Source organism: Chiloscyllium punctatum, chromosome 33, assembly GCF_047496795.1.
Source record: "Chiloscyllium punctatum isolate Juve2018m chromosome 33, sChiPun1.3, whole genome shotgun sequence".
NCBI classification, from domain to species: Eukaryota; Metazoa; Chordata; class Chondrichthyes; order Orectolobiformes; family Hemiscylliidae; genus Chiloscyllium; species Chiloscyllium punctatum.
In genome coordinates this window covers 13,272,893-13,294,239 of record NC_092771.1, presented here as the reverse complement: position 1 = coordinate 13,294,239, position 21,347 = coordinate 13,272,893, and the positions used below count along the sequence as shown (strand labels likewise).

At 43.5% G+C, this 21,347-nt stretch overlaps 1 protein-coding gene across 4 annotated transcripts in view; it reads left to right on the top strand.

Annotated features, from left to right (window-relative positions):
* The window catches only part of LOC140458445 (synaptotagmin-11), a 63,605-nt gene that overhangs the window by 7,596 nt on the left and 34,662 nt on the right, over positions 1 to 21,347 (top strand). Inside the window, exon 1 of one of the 4 annotated variants that reach the window (XM_072553024.1) lies at positions 11,039 to 11,277. The exons of the other annotated variants lie outside the window; for them this stretch is intronic. Coding sequence (XP_072409125.1) covers position 11,277 — 1 coding nt within the window. The 5' untranslated portion in view covers positions 11,039 to 11,276. Of the gene's footprint in view, positions 1 to 11,038; positions 11,278 to 21,347 lie in introns of those variants that run through there. 4 annotated transcript variants of the gene reach the window in all.

The window sequence follows — 21,347 nt, the reverse complement described above, 5'->3', positions numbered from 1 at the left end:
AAAAGTTAGAAACAGCATCCCCTATTCGTCAATCGCCTTCGAGCAAATTTGCATTGACGTAATGTGTGTTACAACAGAATGGCCTGTAGTGGTTTAGCCATGGGAAATGCAGGATTATAGAGAGGGAGAGGGTCACCAGAGAGTGAGTGTGGTCTTGATGGGCTGAATGGCCTGCTTCCACTCTGTAGGGCTGCTATGATTCACATTCGTGGGTGGGTGTGTCACGAATGGGTGGGGAACTGTATGTTTGTACTGCTGGCTTACCTGCACATTGGCTCAAATGCATAATTTAGAGACATTACCTCAACAATCATTAGCTGACCACATATCAATTGTTTCAATCAGCTCCTGTTACTGATATAGATCATGGCATTTATTTACAAGCTGCAGTTATAGCTCCTTTACGTTCAATCTCTGGTCACTAAAACTTCTAAAAGTAATTCACTGTAACAGTGTTAATGCTACCGCAATCCTACACATGACAAAATACACAGAGATTGCAATAGTGCTACTCAAGCCCATGACAACAAAACACCCACTAAAGTTAATTAATTTTGAACATCGGAAGTGTGCAATCGTTTCAGATTCTGTATAAATCCGAGTACAAATCATTTCTTACCTTCCAGTTGCAAAGCAGAATTATCTATAATTCAATGCTCTCCATCCATTTGCATGAAGAATGGGTTCTGAATAAAGGTCATTGGACCTAAAACATTAACTCTGATTTATGTTTACAGAGGTTGCCAGACCTGCTGAGTTTCTCTGGTAATTTTTGTTTTTGTTTCTGATTTGCAGCATCCGCAGTCCATTTTTTTTTCTTGTTTACGCATATTTATGACCTGGTTCTTTGAATTACCCCTGAGTTATGATATGATTGTCTGTAGAGCCTCGAAACTTCTACATTAACAAATAATGCCCTTGATTAATTGATGATCTCGAATGTTGTTTTTGGCTCTTTCTGCCCTTCTCCAGTTGATGAATCAATTGTTTTCTGAGCAGATTGCTGACAGATGCATTTCTTCCTTGACTTTTTGGAATGCGAGCCATCCTCTTGGTCTCTTCCAGAACTTGGTTTTATTCTTGATGTTTAAATTGGCACTGCTGGCAGAACAATAATAATCAATTTGCTTCACCGTCATGTTGGCTTTAGTAGTAACAGCAAGGAGGTACTGGGCAGATGGTAGTGTACTCTGGAGGACTTTGCTGTCTGCAGTAATTTGTTTCTGCATTATAATGATAACTACACTTCAAAAATGCTATAAACTGATATCCAGCACAGTTGGATAAATGCAAGTTTTCCTTCTTTTCCTATATAGTCATAGAGATGTACAGCATGGAAACAGACCCTTTGGTCTGACTCGTCCATGCCGACCAGATATCCAAGATTAATCTAGTCCAATTTGCCAACTCAGTCCATATCCCTCTAAACCCTTCCTATTCACATTAATCTCATTCCATTTGCCAGCATGTAGTCCATATGCTTCTAAACCCTTCCTATTCATACGCCCATCCAGATGCCTTTTAAATGTTGTAATTGTACCAGCCTCCACCACTTCCCTTGGCAGCTCATTCCAAGCATGCACCACCCTCTGTGTGAAAAAATTGCCCCTTAGGTCTCTTTTAAATGTTTCCCCTCTCACCTCAAACTTATGTCCTCTGGTTCTGGACTTACCCACCCCAGGGGAAAGACCTTAACTATTCACCCTATCCATGCCCCTCATAATTTTATAAACCTCTATAATGTCACCCCTCAGCTTCTGCCACTGCAGGGAACATAGCCCCAACCTATTCAGCCTCTCTCTATAGCTCCAAACCTCCAACCCTGGCAGCATCCTTTTCTCAACCCTTTCATGTTTTACCACATCCTCCCTACAGCAAGGAGACCAGAACTGCACAGTATTCCAAAAGTGGCCTAACCAATGTCCTGTACAGCCATAACATGACCTCTCAACCCCTATACTTAACGCACTGACCAATTGTTACCTATGCATTAGCAATTTATGAAGAGGTGAATTCCCTGTGGGTGATAATGTGCCTAACACTGTGACAGTTCTAATGGAGAATCATCCAGATCCAAAATGTTAGCTTGCTCTGTCTCTATGGATACTGCTTGACCCACTGTGATTTCCAACATTTTTTGTTTTCAGTACATTATTCAGTTTTTCACTGACTTAAAAACCTATATTCCAGACAGGGAAGGGATAGTAGGATGATTCCCTCTTCCTTCCACCTCTTAACCAACCACAGAAACATGCATTTAAAAATGAAATTTTGAACCCTCGGGTGCTGTGACTCAAAGGAACAAATACAAGACAGGTCTTCTCATTAGATGTTTTTAGAAAGAAAGAATGTATCTTTATTTCTAAACACCCGAACATATTTCCCACAGCACCTACTCACACTTGCATATGAGACATATGCACATAAGAGTGGTTAGCACTGCTGCCTCACAGCACCAGAGACCCAAGTCTGATTCCAGCCTCGGGCGACTGTGTGCGTGTGGGGAGTTTGCACATCTTCCCCCTGTCTGTGTAGGTATCCTCCAAGTGCTCCGGTTTCCTTCCACAAACCAAAGATGTGCAGGTTTGGTGGATTGGCCATGCTAAATTGCCCATAGTGTTAGGTGCATTAGTCAGAGGGAAGTGGGTCTGGGTGGGTTACTCTTCAGAGGGTCGGTGTGGGCCAAAAGGGCCTGTTTCCACTCTGTAGGGAATCTATTCTAATCAAATCAAAAAGAAAAAGGTGATGACAAAAGAAATAACATGCAATGAAGTTTTCTGAATTAAAAAAGTCCTGTAAGTTCAGCCACAAGTTGCAAACATTGCAGGCCCAATAATTCACCTGGCTAACTGAGGATTGGTGGTGACGGATACGATTGGCTTGTTCCTTGCAGCGGTCGGTTTCAATGTTGCTCCAGTCGATAGAAAGTTATCCCCGAGATGGTGGCAGAGCAGGGGACAGTTCCACTGGAGTTTGTCAGCTCCATCCGCTCCAATTCATCCCTTTCTTCTCTTCTTTTCCTCCTCTTCTCTTGTCTTCTCTGTACTTTTTCCCTCCATTCTATAATTTATTCCTGAATCTGTAATGCTGGACTTTTCTAACTTCTCTGTTTTTTCCAAGAACTGTAACTAAACAAGTTGTGCCTGGGGAACTTTGTATTTAAGATGGTGCTATAAGTGGCAACTTGCACACTTCTCACTGCACCCATTTGAGACAATAAAGCTAATTCATTAATTGTGATGATTTGGCTCGGTTCTTCAAATTGGTAAGTAAATAATTAGCCCCACTTCCCTCCTGTCAGTGGATTCTGCAGAGAGTTATTCATGTGGTGCAAATGATCAATGGCCCCATGATTCCATGGCCCCCTTTTCTGCCAGACTGACTCACATGGGTTTCTGTAAAAGAAAATCTTAATAAATGCTGTTGTTAAAAGATTCAGAAAAGATCTACAAGGCTGTTCCCATGATTTGAGGGTTTGAGCTTTAGAGAGTCTGAATAGGCTTGGTCCCTGGAACATCAGAGGTTGAGGGGTGACCTTACAGAAGTTTATAAAATCATGGAGGTGAATAGGGTGAATAGTCAGGGTCTTTTCCCCAGAGTAGGGGAGTCCAAAACGAGAGGGCACAGGTTTAAGGTGAAAGGGGAAAAAATTAAAAGGGACCTAAGGGGCAAACTTTTCACGCAGAAGGTGGTGCGTGTATGGAACGAGCTGTCAGAGGAAGTGGTGGGGACTGGTACAATTACAACATTTGGATGGGGAATGAATAGGAAAGGTTTAGAGGGATAAGAGCCAAATGGGACTAGATTAATTTCAGATACCTAGTCAGTATGGATGAGTTGAACTGAAGGGTCTGTTTCGGTGCTGTGTATCTCTATGACTTGAAATGGCTCTCATCACAAGTTGATTTGGTGATCATAATTATTGGTGTTTCCATTGTCTAATGCAAGGTCATCATGTTAGGATAAGGGGTAGCAGATTTAGCGATAAGGAGAAGTTACACCTCTTAAAGGGTTGTGAATCTGTGGAATGCACTACCCAGGGTGTGGCAGATGCTGGGATATTGAATAAATTTAAGGAGGAGATAGACTTTTTTAAAATTAGTAATGGGCTCAAGGGTCATGAGGAGAGGGTAGGAAAGTGGTGTTGAGGCCGAGATGAGATCAGCCATGATTGTGTCAAATATTAAAGCAGTCTCAACGGTAACAAGTTTTTATCACAGCAAGTCAGGCAGCATCCCTGGAGAGAGCAGGCCAGTGTTTTTCATCAAAGCTGTGATGAGGAGTCATCCAGACTTGAAACATTAACCTGCTCTCTCTCTCCAGGAATGTTGCCTGACCCACTGTGATATCCAGCACTTTTTTTTCTTTTCAGTAACGATTCCAGCATCTGCAGAAATTTGCTCCTCCAAGTTCTTATGTTGTAATGTTCCAATAATGTGAGCATTGAGACACATGGGGTTTGAACCTAGACTATTGCAGCACAGTGGCTCAGTGGTTAGCACTGCACCCTCACAGTACCAGGGACCTGGGTTCAATTCCAACCTCGGGTAACTGTCTGTGTAGAGCTTGTACGTTCTTAAATTAGATTCCCTACAGTATGGAAACAGGCCCTTCGGCCCAACCAGTCCACACCGACCCTCCGAAGAGGAGCCCACCCAGACCCATTTTCCTCTGACTAATGCACCTGACACTATGGGCAATTTAGCACGACCAATTCACCTGACCCGTACATCTTTGTGACTGTGGGAGGAAACTGGAGCAAACCCACGCAGACACGGGGAGAATGTGCACACTTCACACAGACAGTTGTCTGAGGCTGGAATCGAACCCTGGTGCTGTGAGGCAGCAGTGCTAACCACTGAGTTCTTCTCTTGTCCGTGTGGGTTTCCTCTGGGTGTTCTGGGGTTTCCTCCCACAGTTCAAAGATGTGCAGGTTAGGTGGATTGACTACACTAAATTGCCTTTTAGGAAATTCAGCCTCTTGTCTGACCACAAAGCGAGACACCCCGGTACCGATGGGTCAGACGGAGCATTACCCTCGCAGATGAAAGGGTGTGAGAGCACACGCCAGCCGAAACCAGCCGTGTGCGCGAGCTCAGAGGAGAGAGTGGGGGCTCCACCACTAAATTACCCATAGTGTGCAGAGATGTGTAGGTTAGGTGGATTGACGACACTAAATTGCCCATAATGTGCAGATATGTGTAGGTTAGGTGCATTATTAGGGGGAAATGTAGAGTAAAAGGGTAGGTGAATGGGTCTAGGTGGGTTATTCTTGAGAGGGTAGGTGTGGACTTGTTGGGCCAAATGGCCTGATTCCACACTGTAGGAGTTCTATTGCATCTCCTTGTGATAGAACAGCTTTTCCTCATGCCCATGTTTTGGAATTTCATTCTGTGGCCACCGACATCATTGCGCCATGTGTACATTTGGTACATTGGCAGCCAATAAATCCATGGGTGACATCGCCTTGTTGCATTTTTAACATTTTCTCTCAATGTTTCAAAAGGTAATTTATAATTTAAGGTCCAACCAGATCAGCAGGTTCGTTCCTGCCTCAGGGAGATTGCTATACATCGACATTAGAACTGTCTGACTTTAAATAATCCTGACTGTGCTAATGTTGATTGTGACTAGAGCAAGTCCTGTGTGATGTAACTTTTGTACCTCTTTCTAAATGTTTTTCATCCTATGATCTGTATGTCCTTGCTTATTATGACCTGCCTGTACTGCTTGTAAACAAAGCTTTTCACTGTACTTAGGTACGCATGGCAATAATAAATCAAATCAAATATTTTTCATTCTGCATAGATAAAAGCAAAATACTGCAGATGCTGGAAATCAGGAACAAGCACAAAAAAATGCCGGAGAAAGTCTTGATCAGTTTTCATGTTATTTTTAACTCAAGAAATGTTCACAGATAAACCTGGCTGGATGAGACACCTATCAGTGACTTCCTATCTACAATCAATTTGTCAACAGTTCTGTTTAGAAGGAATTAAATAACAAAAGTTACTCAGCCAGATTATTTGGAAAAAAAAACCCACAAAAGTGCTGGGAACTCCTGTTCTGAGGAAGGGTCACTGGACCCGAAAACATTAACTCTGATTTCTCTCCGCAGATGTTGCCAGACTTGCTGAGCTTTTCCAGGAATTTCTGTTTGTGTTTCTGGACAAACTCAATGGGTCAGGCATCATCTGTTGACAGGGAAGCAATTAATGCTTTGAGTCTGAGAAGTCTCTTTATTGGAACTTGAGTTGAGACCCCAGCTTTCTCACAATATTTTTCATTTATTAAAATGTGAACAAATTGATTTCCTACAGGGACAAACATTAAGCAATCAATGATAGTGAGTTTGCTTTAGTTACTCAACAGAACTGTGGCAGTTCAGAGAAGGCTATTCCTGGCAAAGAATTAATATTTACAGGGAATTGACAAGAGCATGCTAATGTTAACTGGAAGCATTTGAAAGAAAGTTAATATTTGAAGGTGTACTCTAGACAGGTGTTAATATTTAGAGGAAGTTCTGGAGAATTTGAGAATATTTGCAACTGGTTTTTGGGAGTATATGTTTGCAGTAAAGACAAATATTGGTCGGTACCCTGGGATCAGTACCTCAATTTTGCAAAATCATTCCATGAAACCTTTCTTGCCCTCCTCAGATTATAAGTAGGGCCCCAATGTAAAGTTTTATCTGAAAGATGGCACCTCTGATAATGCAGCACTTCTTTGGTCCTGCACTGGATTGGGGCTTGAACCCTCTAACTCAGTAGCAAATGTTCAGCACGATGAATTCCAGTTAACACGATAATCCTTTCAGCTTTGTCAATCTGCTTTACTACACAGAGACTTCTTCAATTTCCCTGTCAGAGAACTCCTAAACAGTCACTCCTTCATTAATACAATGCAATTTATAGCAACTACTTTATCTATGGCGCTGCATTATATTTTGAGTTTGGAAAGTTCAGTTGGATTGTAATGTGGAGTAGCACAAACAGCAATGGGTTCAATTCCCACACTGGCTGAGGTTACTATGAAAGATGCCCCTTTTCAACTTCTCTCTTGTCTGAGACATAACCTCAGGTTAACAACTACCAGTCGTTTCTCTCGAATAAATAAAGGGAAGACCCTTTAGAACAGAGATAAGGAGAAACTCCTTCAGCCAGAGAGTGGTGAATCTGTGGAATTCACTGCTACAGAAGGCTGTGGAGGCCAGGTCATTAAGGTAGGTAGAAAGATAGGTTCTAGATTGTCAAGGAGATCAAGGGTCACAAGTAGAAAGCAGGAGACTGGGGTTGAGAAACTTATCAGGGAGGAGAAAGTGAGGACTGCAGACGCTGGAGATCAGAGTCGAGAATGTGGTGCTGGAAAAGCACAGCAAGTCAGGCAATATCCAAGGAGCAAGAGAATCGACTTTTTGGTCATAAGCCCTTCATCATGCCTGGCCTGCTGTGCTTTTCCAGCACCACACTCTCGACTGAGAAACTCATCAGCCATAATTGAATGGCCGAGCAGACTCGATAGGCTGAATGGCCTAATTTCTGCTCCTATGTCTTATCGTCTTATGAGCGAGCAGCCCAATAGTCCAGTAAGACTACAGTGACCTTACTTTTAATATAATAAAACATCGAAGACATTTCACAGGTGCATGAGCAAAGTCCAATCCTGAGCCATATGCTGAGAAATTAAGTCAGATGACCAATAGTTTGATTGAAGAGATAGGTTTTAACGAGTGTTTTGAAGATGGAGAGAGGGGACTCCAGAGCTTTGGGCCCAAGCAGCTAATGGTGTGGCCGACCATGGTGGAATGATTAAAACAGGGATTTCACAAGAGTCAGAAACAGAGGAGCACAGAGATTTCAAAGCCCCACCATCAAGAAACTGGGCCTTCATTAGATGTGAACAGAAACTGGACATAGGACCCAAACAAATGCTGTACTCTTGCAATATCTACCTCACGACACACAGTGCCATTTTTCATTAGTCTTACTTTTGCCCAGATGGAAAGAATAAAGACAAGAACAGGGTCTAGGTGAAGAGAACCCTGTCTCCTGCTCTGTTATCACCCTGTCTCAAGTATCCCTTTCTTTCCAGTTGATGTCCCATTCATATTGTGCACCTTATGCACCCCTTTGAACAATTCGTTCTGATTACTATATAAACGCTGCAGTGTCGGATTTAAATAGGGTCTTCTCTCAGCTCTGTAGGACTTGGAGTGATGCAAGATTGAGAAGTGTGTGGTCCAAACCCAGCGAAACCACTAACCTACGAACCAAATGGCTTGTGCAAGAAAATAACCTTTCATCGACAACTGAATAGAAGGTGCACCATCAATTACAACAAAGCCCTTGTGGCTGACTTTAACTACGGAATAACTGATTGAAATAAAAATATATAAACAGTTGTTAAAACAAATCGATGGGTAATGGAAATGACAGAATGACGTAAATGTGATAAGGTAATTTACTCCTATTAGGGATGGTTTTGATTGTTTGTAATCGGCATGTTTGCACTAAGTTGGCCAAAATAGTTCTGATTGTTTGAAGACTGCAATTCCTTTCCATTTACAGACAATCATGACGACCATTTTTACGGCACCTCTTCCTTGCAGGACTTTCAGAGTACAAAAACAGTGGAGTTTATTGCTCGGGGGATTATACATAAAAGCAAGTGTTGCGACAGCATTATGATCAGCCTCTGACGTAAGCTGTAACCTCAGTTGTCATGAGAGAGAACGACTGTGGGGAAAATGGATCTAAAGAGCTTACAACAGAAATATCCGCTGCAAAATCCCGATGTAGGGTAAAGTTGCCATAGCCTTACTGGGGCGTGGGGCAGACTGGTGGAGGTTTGACCTGGAGGACACCATACCTCAAGCAACAGAGAGAGACTGAGAAAGAGACACCTTTATAGCAACCTCACTTGGTGTGAGAATTGAACCCACATTGTTAGCATTACTCTACATTAAAAATTCTTCATTGCTAGAGGGATGGAGTTTAAAAACAGGGAGGTTATGCTGCAGTTGTATAGGGTGCTGGCGAAGTCACACCTGGAGTACTGCATCGTTTTACTCTCCTTACTTGGCAAAGGATGTACTGGCATTGGAGGGGGTGCAGAGGAGATGGAATATGAGCCAAATGCTGGCAAATGGGACCAGATTGAGGGGATGCAGAGGTTCACTAGATTGATTCTGGCGTTGAGAGCATTGGCTTTTGATCTGAACAGCCGAACCCAATCTGCTGGAAGGATAATTATGAACAGTATAGTTAAACATGGCATGTTTGAGAAAGGCAACAAAGTTGATGAGCCTCTGTGACCAGCAATGGGGTTAAGTGGAGCAAGCAGCAGTGAAGAAAACTAGAGAATAAAATGATGCCTTTGTATATTCACTCCATCCTGTGTACACCAATGCATGTCACACTAGTGTGCACCATCTACACTGCAGAAGGCTCCTTAGGCAGCACCTTCCAAACGCACAACCTGTGCCCTCAGAGGGACAACCTAGCACTTCCAAATAAACCTGTTGGACTATAACCTGGTGATTTTTAACTAAGAGGGACAAGGGCAGCAGATACATGGGAACACCACTTGCTGCAAGTTCCCTTCTAAGCCACTCACCATTCTAATTGGAAAAATTATCATCATTCCTCCAGTGTCACCAGGTCAAAATCCTGGAACTCCCTCCATGACAGCCCTATGAATGTACCTGCACCAAATGGACTTCAGTGGCTCAAAAATGCAGCTTGCCTCTGCCAGCTCAGTTGGCTGAAAGGCTGGCTTGGAACGCAACATGATGTCAAGAGCATGGGTTCAATTCTTTCACGTAGAGGGCAAATAGTCAAGGTCTTTTCCACAAGACAGGGGAGTCCAAAACTAGAGGGCATAAGGTTAAGGTGAGAGGGGAAAGAGATAAGATGGACCTAAGGGGCAATCTTTTCACACAGAGGGTGGCGCATGTATGGAATAAGCTGCCAGAGGAAGTGGTGGAGGCTGATACAATTACAGCATTTAAAAGACATCTGGATTGGTATATGAATAGGAAGGGTTTAGAGGGATATGGGCCAAGTGCTGGCAAATGGGACTAGGTTAATTTAGGATATCTGGTCAGCATGGATGGATTGGACCGAAGGGTCTGTTTCTGTGTTGTACATGTATGACACTGAATGACCCCTGCATTGGTTGATGTTACTGTGAAGGTACTGCCTTCTCAACTTTGTCAGAAGTGTATTGAGCCTCGGGTTAAATTCACTGCCAGACCATCTCACTGATGACAGTGTGGAACTGTGACAGTACCTACCATCGCAGCAGTTTTAAACAATTCGAATTGATAAAAACTAAACTTAGAAAAACTGTAGCTATTTGTTTACCCATTTGCAGTGAAATCCATTTGGCTAAGCTGTAGAAGAATATTTGTAAAGAGATGAGAGGATGCAGTATCTAATGAAGAATCTCACCCATCCGATGAAAGACACGTTAACAATAATTTGTTTTATATTTAGCTTCTGCAGGATTCTGAAAAATTGGGATTTGATCCAAGGCTGAACTTTCCGTAAGAGATATGAGAAAGAAGGCAAACTTTGAAACCAAAAAGATCATGGGCTCATTGTTAAGTACTTGATTCTTATACAGCCTGTACTTTATGTAAAATTACTGTTTTAAAACAGCCGGCCTGAAATAATCTAGATCTCACAATCTATGACTTTAGATGCATTACAGAAAGATGATGTTTCCTTTTCCTGTCCAACTTTCTCCCATTTCCAGAGCACCCTGACACAGTGCCAAATGGGCCATTCTTTATCAGTGAATTCAGTGATTCAGCCTTCATCCAGGCAATGTCTATTCTGACCTCTCATTATAGTTCCAGGTGGAGGATAATGTTGGCACTTCTCTCTGCTTTATGTTGCAGAGCTGGCTCTCTCTCTCTCCACCTCCAAGCCATCTGAGGTGCTGCTTTGTCATCCTGTGTTTGTGGTGGGAGGGAGCTGAGCCTGTTGTCTGGTTCCTTACACTGGTTGCACACAGCAGGACACAGTTGCCACTCGCTCTAACCAGAGCCCCTTATTAAATTACCTGCGGATACCGAGTCATTCAGGACACTGTTCCAACTCTCAAGTTTCTGAAAATGCGTCATCCGGAGGCTGGCTTGTCCTATAAATCTGGAGAGTTTTTTTTCTCCACCTGATGTGTAAAATCGGGAACTCCGTGCATCCAGTCTGCTCCCCGCTTTTCTGAGATTCCTTTCAGATGAGGATAATTCTGCAGAACCTTCTGCGTGCGACAGTAAGTCTAACTCTCACTTTTACCTCGCTATCCTTCTTCAGGGCATTATCTGACTGTTTTTCCTTAAAGGGATTAATACCTTACAGCTTGACAGAGATGTACACCAGAGAAAGAGGGCATTCAGCCCATCCTGGCTGTGATATCCACCTGCCACCTCATCCCACTTGGCTCCTTACCCTTGTAGCTTTCTCTTCGTTAAATATCCCTGGACCTTTTTTCTTTTCGCCCAAAAGTTTATTGCCTCCACCAACCTTTCAGACAGCTCCCTGCCATCCTCAAATCTTACAGTCTAAATCCGTGTGTGATATCAGGGTCTGATATTGGGGATGGCACTTTCTAAAATATAATCCTTGTTGTAAATCTCTAAAAGCTGGTGGATCCTCATAGGTCTGTCGAGACGGTGCAGTTCTTTCAATGAACACGCCCCGTGGTCCAGGATAATCGGTACAACCCAAGTTAGGAAGTTTCCGACGCTCCATGGGCACTGCCCGAAGGTGGACCCTCTCACCCAGACCCTATTCCCTCAGTCTGAAGTCGTCCTTACCTGATTGGCTGGCCAGGAAATGATGGAAAAGTTCAAATCGAGTCTAACTCCTGCGTAACTGCGGAATTCAGTCCCCTTAGCAGATGCGTTTCCTTCCTTTAAGTTTTTTTTTTCTGCTTGAGAATTGGTGTCTAGTTTATGCAAAGCTGCGAGAAAGGGAATTAAAGGGGAGATTATGACGATCAGAGGACAGGGACTGTTTGGCCCATGGAATCCCTACTGCGCAGAAAGATGTCTTTAGGTCCATCAAGTCTATATCAACGTCCCCAAAGAGCACCCCAGCCAGATCCCCCATGCTTGTACCTGGCACTTGCCATGGCTAATCCACCTAGCCTATACATCCCTGCACACTCTGGGTAATTTAGCATGACCAAACCACCCTAACATGCACATCTTTGAACTGTGGGAGGAAACTGGAGCACCCAGAGGAAGCTCATGTAGACACAGAGAGAACATGCAAACTCCATATAGTCTGCCAAGGGTGGAATCAAACCCACGTCCCCTGGTGCTGTGAGGCCATGGTGCTAATTACTGAATCACTGCACTGTCCACCTGGATGATGCTTCCAATGAGTTTCATGGGCAACAAAAGATTATTCAAACTGCCTATTAAACTATCTTACTTTTCTTTGCCTTCACCACCCTTATGGAGAAGGCTATGAGCTAGTAACTGGCTCAGTTGGTAGAGCTCTCACCTTTGAACTCCAATGCTAGTGAGAACAAGTACAAAGTAAAGGTTAGCATTGCAGTGTAGTACTGAGGCTATTCTGGATAAGATCTTAAACTGAGACCTTGCCTGCTCTCCCTGGTAGGTGTACAAGATTCCATAGCATTATTTTCAAGAAGAGAAATTGTACTCAATATTTATTTGTCAGTCAACATGGCAAATGTTTGAACTTTCAACTTATATTTCATTATTTTTCTACTTAAAACTAAGAAGGTCTGCAAATTTAACCTTATTTTGTATGTTTTACACTATACGATAATTACTGCAACGTTTAACTTTTAACTTTGTTCTTCCTTGTACCTGCAATGGTGCCTTGTGTGGGACATTATACATTTTTCACCAGACTCCTGTACTTGAGTAGAAAGTGAGGACTGCAGATGCTGGAGATCAGAGCTGAAAATGTGTTGCTGGAAAAGCGCAGCAGGTCAGGCAGCATCCAAGGAGCAGGAGAATCGACGTTTCGGGCATAAGCCCTGCTTCAGGAAACAGAGCATAAGCCCTTCCTGAAGAAGCCCTTCCTGAAGAAGCCCTTCCTGAAGCAGGGCTTATGCCCGAAACGTCGATTCTCCTGTTCCTTGGATGCTGCCTGACCTGCTGCGCTTTTCCAGCAACACATTTTCAGCTCCTGTACTTGAGTACATGTTACAATAGAATCTAAATCAAATCAATCGATCAATCAAACAGATGAGACAAAAAACAGAAATTGTTGGAAAAGCTCAACAGGTCTGGCAGCATCTGTGGAGAGAAATTAACATTTCGGCCGAGTGATCCTTCCTTTGAAGGAACTGAGGAAGGGTCTGCATTCTGAGGAAGGGTCGCTGGACCTGAAACATTAACTCTTGCTTTCTCTCCATAGATGCTGCCAGACCTGCTGAGATTTTGTGACAATTCCTACTTTTATCTCTGATTTACAGCTGCCGCAGTTCAATTGGTTTTTAATCAAACAGATGATGTGGTAATTATATTGTTGTTTTGTGTGGTCCTCCTGTCTATAAATTGGCAGACTCTGGTTCCCATCTTACAACACTTCAGCAATAGTTTGTTTTGGCTGTGTAGTTCTGTCAGGTGTCCTGAGGTTGTGAAAGGTGCTGCATTAATATAAATAATTGCTTGCTTTTTTACCCAAATATCTCAACAATCAAATGTAATAAATATTTTGAACCAGTGGGTGGATCTCTCCAGATAATGCTGTGTGTAATCAGGTAATTTTAGCCTTGTGTGTTATTTGTGTACACAGCACACAAATATAAGGAAATCATAATGCAGTCAGTGAGCAGTTTATGTGCTCAAAGGTACCCTGCCAGTGTAAAAGACTGTTCGACCTTTACAAAAGTATAACAGGGAAGCTCCCGCACTCATTCGTTCATATGTTGAAGTCAACATTCTGTACAACGTTCCAAAGAAGCTGGACTCAAAAATTTAACTCTGTTTCTCTCTGCACAGATGCTGCCAGACTTGCTGAGTTTCTCCTGCATGTTCCATTATTATTTCAGTTTTCCGGCATCTGCAGTATTTTATGTTTATTCCACATACCGTCTCCCTCTCTAACATCACTTCCCAGGAACTCCAAAATGTAGAATTCCATACCTCCTCCAGTCTGCCTCTCATCCTGGATATGGTGAAATACCAGGGAAAGGGGCTGGCCAACCCAACAAAACCTCCCCCCTTCCAACCATCAAACCGACTGTACGCTGTCCATTTGAAGACTCAGTCTCCTAGTGGGTTTAGTTATGACTATCTCTTGAAAGCAACAACACCAACATTGTCTGATCTCTATGAATGCTCTACACACCACAGAATCCTTACAATGTGAAGCAGGCCATTTGGCCCATCAGATCGACACTGACCCTCCAGAGAGCATCCCCACAGAGACCCAACCCCCTAAACTTTTCTTGTAACCCTGCATTTCCTACAGCTAACCCGTCCAGTCTGCCCATTTTTGGATCACATGAGGAAACCCACGCAGATGCAGGGAGAATGTGCAAACTCTATAGAGACAGTCGCCCGAGGGTAGAATCAAACCCATGTCCCTAGTGCTGTGAGGCAGCAATTCTAACCACCGTGCCACCACAGAGACAAATAATACATCACCTCCCTTCATGTAGGTCACTAAGTCAAAACCTGGAACAATTAGGAAGAGCTCTGAGGGCCAAAGGCATCAAAGGGTATGGGAACAATGTGGGAGTAGGGGCTGAACAGGATAATAGCCATAATCCTATTCAGTCCTCAAGGATCCATTGGCTTGATCTTGCTGCTATTTTCTATGTTTCCTATGCTCCTGACTCCCTTAGTGACAGCCTTGTCAGTGTTAGCCACATCAACTGGACTGAGTTGATTCAAGAAGGTGGATCACCTCCTCAAGGACAATGAGGCCCAGCTGGTCTAGCCAGGGACACTATCCAATTGTTTAAAACATCTCTAACAGACAAGTTTTGACCAGCAACTTTCAGAATACATTCAATATTTTAACACCACATTCAACTGTTGTTATAGAAGACAATGGCTTCAGGACCATAAATAGAAGCTCAGTGAATGGCAGCTAGATAAATGCGAGGTGCTGCATTTTGGAAAAGCAAATCAGAGTAGGACTTATTCACTTAATGATAAGGTCCTGGAGAGTGTTGCTGAACAAATAGACTTTGGAGTGCAGGTTTCATAGTTCCTTGAAAGTAGAGTTGCAGGTAGATAGTGAAGAAGGTGTTTGGTATGCTTTCCTTTATTGGTCAGTGCATTGAGTACAAGAGTTGGGAGGTCATGTTGTAGCTGTACAGGACATTAGTTAGGCCACTTTTGGTATATTGTGTGCAATTCTGGTCTCCCTCTTTTAGGAAGGATGTTGTTAAACTTGAAAGGGTTAAGAAAAGATTTACAAGGATGTTGCCAGGGTTGGAGGGTTTGAGCTATAGGGAGAGGTTGAACAGGCTAGGGCTGTTTACCCTGGAGCTTCAGAGGCTGAGGGGTGACCATGAGGGGCATGGATAGGGTAAATAATCAAGGTCTTTCCCCTTCGGGTGGGAGAGTCCAGAACTTGAGGGCATAGGTTTAGGGGGAGAGGGGAAAGATATAAAAGGGACCTAAGGGGCAACTTTTTCACTCAGAGGGCGGTGCGTGCATGGAATGAGCTGCCAGAGGAAGTGGTGGAGGCTGATACAATTGCAACATTTAAAAGGCATCTGGATGGATATATGAATAGGAAGGGTTTGGAGGGATATAGGCCAAGTGCTGGCAAATGGGACGAGATTAGGTTGGGATATCTGGTCGGCAAGGACAAGTTGGACGGAAGGGTCTGTTTCTGTGCTGTACATCTCTATGACTCTATGACTCAATGACTTCCTCACAAAAATTATCTGATTTCCAGTGACATTTGCAGCATGCTTACTGTCCATTCCTAATAGAGAAAGTCTTAGAGGTGAACACAGAAACAGACCCTCCAGTCCAACTTGTTCATGCCAACCAGATATCCTAAATTAATCTAGTGCCATTTTCTTAAATATCTCCATATTTAAAAAAGGATATATCAGCATAGGGGGAAATTCAAAAGAGATTCACTAGACTGATTCCTGGGGTGAAGAGGGTGATTTATCAAGAATGGCTAAACTGGTTAGACCTTTATTCGTTAGCATTTAGAAGAATGAGTGGTAATCCTATTGAAACATAGAAGATTCTGAGGGGGGTGTTGGGATAGATATTAGTCAGGGACATGAAACTATGGGATGTAGCTACTCAATGTGCGGGCACTCAGTTAGCACAAAGATACAAAGAAATGTCTCCTCCCAGATGTCATTGAATATCCGCAGAGTTGAGAAATTACATTCTGTATGGAAATAGGTGGATAAGAAAATTCCAGGCAACTTTTCTGGAAGATCAGAAGAAAGACCTCAGCCAGTCATTAGAATTTTAGGAATAGGAGCAGTGTAAGACATTCAGCCCCTCTATTGTGCTCTGCTAGCCAAAACGATTATGGTCGATCTGATTAACTCAACTGTCACTCTTGTCTCCCCTCCATGTTTGAGTCCCTTGTCAATCCAAAATCTGACCGCCTCCTCTATGAATATATTCAATGACTTAGCCTCCACTTCTGCCCAGAGGGAAATAATTCTGAAGATTAGATTAGGTTCTCTACAGCATAGATACAGCCTATTTGGCCCAACAAGTCCACACCAACTCTCTGAAGAATAACCCGCCCAGACCCATTTCCTTCTGAATAATGCACCGAACACTATGTGCAATTTAGCATGGCCAATTCACCTGGCCTGCAACTCACCTGGCCTGCAACTCACCTGGCCTGCGGGAGGAAACCGGAGCAAACCCATGCAGACACGGGGAGAATGTGCAAACTGCACACAGACAGTTGCCCGAGGCTGAAATTGAACCCAGGTCCCTAGCACTGTGAGACAGCAGTGCTAACCACTGAACCACCAAACCATTGTGCCACCTCTAATTAACTAGTAACCACTGGAAGACAAGAAATTCCTCCTCATCTTTGTCTTAAAAGGGAGGTCCCTTATTTTGAAAGGCTACAAGAACGGATTTGCAAGAGATGAATAAAGCACAGGGTTATCCGATGTACCAACAACACACAGCCCATAAAATCCCTGCTTTTGTTTTGACAGCTAATGCAGCAACAGTGAGGGTTGACTCACATCCAATACATTAATTAATAACCCTGCAATGACATTTCTCTTTAATGCTGGCCAGAATTGCTAATTGCATTGGAATAGCTCGTCAGTGAAGCATTCAGGAGAAAACTCAAAGAGGAGCAACCTTTGATTTCGAGTGAGGAGATAACACATTCAGAGAGATGAATCGAGTTGACATGAAAGACAATTGGTGCAGCTGATGATGTGGCCCAACACATGATGTGCAGGTGTAACATTTGCTCATCTTATTATTGCGTATCAGAAACGTTTGATCATCCTGCCACAGATTCAGATTGACACCCATCCCCACATTTAACACTTTAAGTGCCAGTGTCGCTTTCCTTTCAAGATAGAAAATGGTAAAGATTCAAGTAATAACAGAGAAAGTTCCGCATTTATGTAGCCCGAAAAGTGTGGCGCTGGAAAAGCACAGCAGGTCAGGCAGCATCTGAGGAGCAGGAGAATTGACATTTTGGGCATCAGCCCTTCATCAGGAAGTTTTCCTGCTCCTCGGATGCTGCCTGACCTGATGTGCTTTTCCAGCGCCACACTTTTCGACCCTGATCTCCAGTCCTCACTTTCTCGTAGTTGCATTTATTTAGCACCTCTAATTGAGGTATGTGAGACACTCATGGGGATTGAATTGAATTTATTGTCGCGTGTACCGAGGCACAGTGAAAAGCTTTGTCTTGTGAGCAATATAGGCAGATCACAGAATTAGGTAGCAGATAGTAAATAATAGGTAAGCAGCGGAAGAAACACAGGTAAGGGCAAATGTTTAAGAGTTTCAGAGTCCAATCAGTATTCTAACAACAGTAGGGTAGAAATTGTTTTGAAACCAGCTGGTGCATGTGTTCAGGTTTCTGTACCTTCTCCCCGATGGCAGAGGTTGTAGAAAAACATTGCCAGGGTGGGATGGATCTTTGAGAATGCTGGCGGCCTTCCTTGACAGCGGGCCTGGTAGATGGGAGGTTGGCCTTTGTGATTGTCCAGGTCGAGTTCACCACTCTCTGTAACCCTCTCTGATCTTGAATGGTACAGTTGCCATACCAGGTAGTGATATATCCAGACAGAATGCTCTCAATGCCGCACCTATGAAAGTTGGCAAGGGTATTCGCCATTCTGCCAAATTTCCTCAGCTGCCTGAGGAAGAAGAGACGTTGTTGGGCCTTTGTAACCAGTGCAACCACATGAAGAGTCCAAGAATGCTTGTTGTGGATGACCACTCCCAGGAGCTTGACACTCTCCACTCGTTCCACCTCTGTACTGTTAATGTGTAGGGGGCATGAGTAACATCCCGCCGAAAGTCAATAATGATTGACAAAGTAGATGTAGAGAGGATGTTTTCACTTATGGGGCAATATGGAACGAGAGGTCATAGTTTGAGGAGAAGGGTTAGCAAAGGTCAGGATGAGTTCCTGTCTCCAAGGGTAGAAATCACTGCCCCAGAGCGCGGTGGATGCCAGATCATTGAGTAAATTTATGGAGGAGATGGGCAGATAGTAATGGCAGGTGGAAGGGATATGGAGAGCGGGCAGGAAGGTGGGGTTGAGGCCAGGATGAAATTGGCCATGATCGTGCTGAGTGGAGGAGCTAGAGGGGCTGTATTACCTCCTCCTGCTTCTAATTCTTCTGTCCTTATGTTCTGTGTTTCACACGTTACCCAGCCCACAGGCACGCTGGCATGCAAGCTGCGTGGGAGATGCTGGTTGAGTTGCCAACTCTTACTGTCACCCCCCCCCCACCCCCAACAGCTTGGCAAATGCATGGGAATTATGGCAGAAATTAGAATCTTAACTATGACTAACAGCAATCTTTCACAACTGGAATAGAAGCCGTCAAACAAGACTTACCTGACGTAGGGTGAAAGCGAAATACTGCGATTGCTGAAGATCAGAAATAAAAACGGGAAGTGCTACAGAAACACAGGATACTCGGACTCTGTTCCTCCCTCAGGCCTTTCTTCAGCACTTTCTGTTTATGCTAACTTACTGAGGATCCAACTTTCTGAACTATTCAACTCTGAATTAACATCTTTTTCGGATCTCTTGTTTCCCACTTGGCTGTGGGAAACAACAGCGGCACCTCCTAGTTATTTTCTCCATCTGTTTTAAGCCCATTCTGTCACCCATATGCTGCTGCTGCCAATTGCAACCATTTCCCTCTTGATCCATGATGATGTTTCATGCTTTATTCCTGGTAGGGCTGTGTTTGACTCTGTGCATCAACATGTAGTAGGTGCCATGGACTCTTGTGACATAATGGTAATGGAGGTCTGTATTCGAGTCCAGAGGTGTGCCATGTTCGAACAGGTTGGTGCACAATATTGAAAGTAGCTGTCAGTGAATTATAGAGTCACAGAGATGTACGACATGGAAACAGACCCCCTTGGTCCAACTCGTCCATGCTGATCAGATATCCGAAATTAATCTAGTCCCATTTGCCAGCATTTGGCCCATATCCCTCTGAACCCTTCCTATTCATGTCCCCATCCAGATGCCATTTAAATGCTGTAATTGTACCAGCCTCCACCACTTCCTCTGGCTGCTCATTCCAGACACGCACCACCCTCCGTGTGAAAAAGTTTCCCCTTACTTTCACTTTACGTCTTTTCCCTCTCCCCCTTAAACCTATGCCGCCTAGTTTTGGACATCCCTATCCTGGGACAAATACCTTGTCTATTCACACTATCCATGCCCCTCATGGTTTTATAACCTCTGTAAGGTCACCCCTCAGCCTCCAGTGCTTCAGGGAAAATAGTCCCAGCCTATTCAGCCTCCCAAGTCCTCCAACTTGGCAACATCCTTGTAAATCCTTTCTGAACCATTTTAGGTTTCACAGCATCTTTCCTATAGCAGGGAGCCCAGAATTGAACGTGGTATTCCAATAGTGGCCTAACTAATATCCTATACAGCCACAACATAACCTCCCAATTCTTATGCTCAGTTTGGCAGTGCATTTTCTATCACAATCCACTTGTATATTTATTAACTTGGACATGACATATGGAAGGAATGTACATTAGGTTGCCTACTCACCCTCAACCACTTTATATTATTGGACAGCACCAAAATATACTTGAGTACTCTCTCTCTCTCTCTCTTCCACACTGCTATTTACTCCTCCAGGGTTCCCAAGCTCCAAATTCTGCTGCCCATCCTTTTCCTGCGTTTGCCCAGTGAGAAAAATCAGGGATGAGTCTGGAAGGTGAGTTAGAACATAGAACATAGAACATAGAACATAGAATGCAGACCAGTACAGCTCAGGAACTTAGTCCATGATGTTGTATCAAACATAAGCTAATCAGTTCTGCCTACCCTTGATCCATATCCTTCCATTAGGTTTATATTCATGTGCTTATCAAGAAGTCCCTTAAATGCCCCTCCACCACCACCCTCCTGGCAGTGTGTTCCAGAGTCCTAATGCTCTCTGTGTAAAAAAATTGGCCCTCACATCTCCTTTGAAGTTTCCCCCTCTCACCTTAAATGCATGCCCCCTACTATTAGACGTTTCAACTCAAGGGAAAAGATTCTGTCTGTCAACCCTTATCTCTGCATTTCATCATTGTACCAAGTCTCCCCTCAGCCTCTGCTGCTCCAGAGAACACAACCCAAGTTTTTCTAGCCTCTCGTATACCCCATACCCTCTAACCTGTCTCCTGAGATTCTAATCACCAGACGTTCATTCATTTTCAACCTTTGGTATTTTTCATCTCAGAAAGCAAACAATGATTATTCTAACAGATGCAGCCACAGCAATACATCCCTGAGTGCAACTGTTTAAAAGTGGCTGCTTTTTTTCTCCTCTGGCCCCACCAAGACACTCCTCCCCAAACGTACAAAAATGCTGTAAATGATGGTCAATTTGAGGTCACCCAAAATTCTGCTGCCCACATTCCAACTCACACCAAGAGCCCATTCATCCTCCTGAGCGTGTTGATCTACATTCACCCCTGATTAAACTTCTCCTCTCTTTCTCTCTTGTGCCTGCTTTGAAATCTATTTCTTTGACCTAGCCTTAATATGGCTTCAGTGGCTCAGTACTATGTTCTGTTTTATAATGCACCTGTGGAGAGCTGTGGGATCAAAGGCACTACATAAATACAAGTTTTTGTTGTTTCTTGTATGCGATTATAAAGTTAAATATGGTACAGTGCTTTC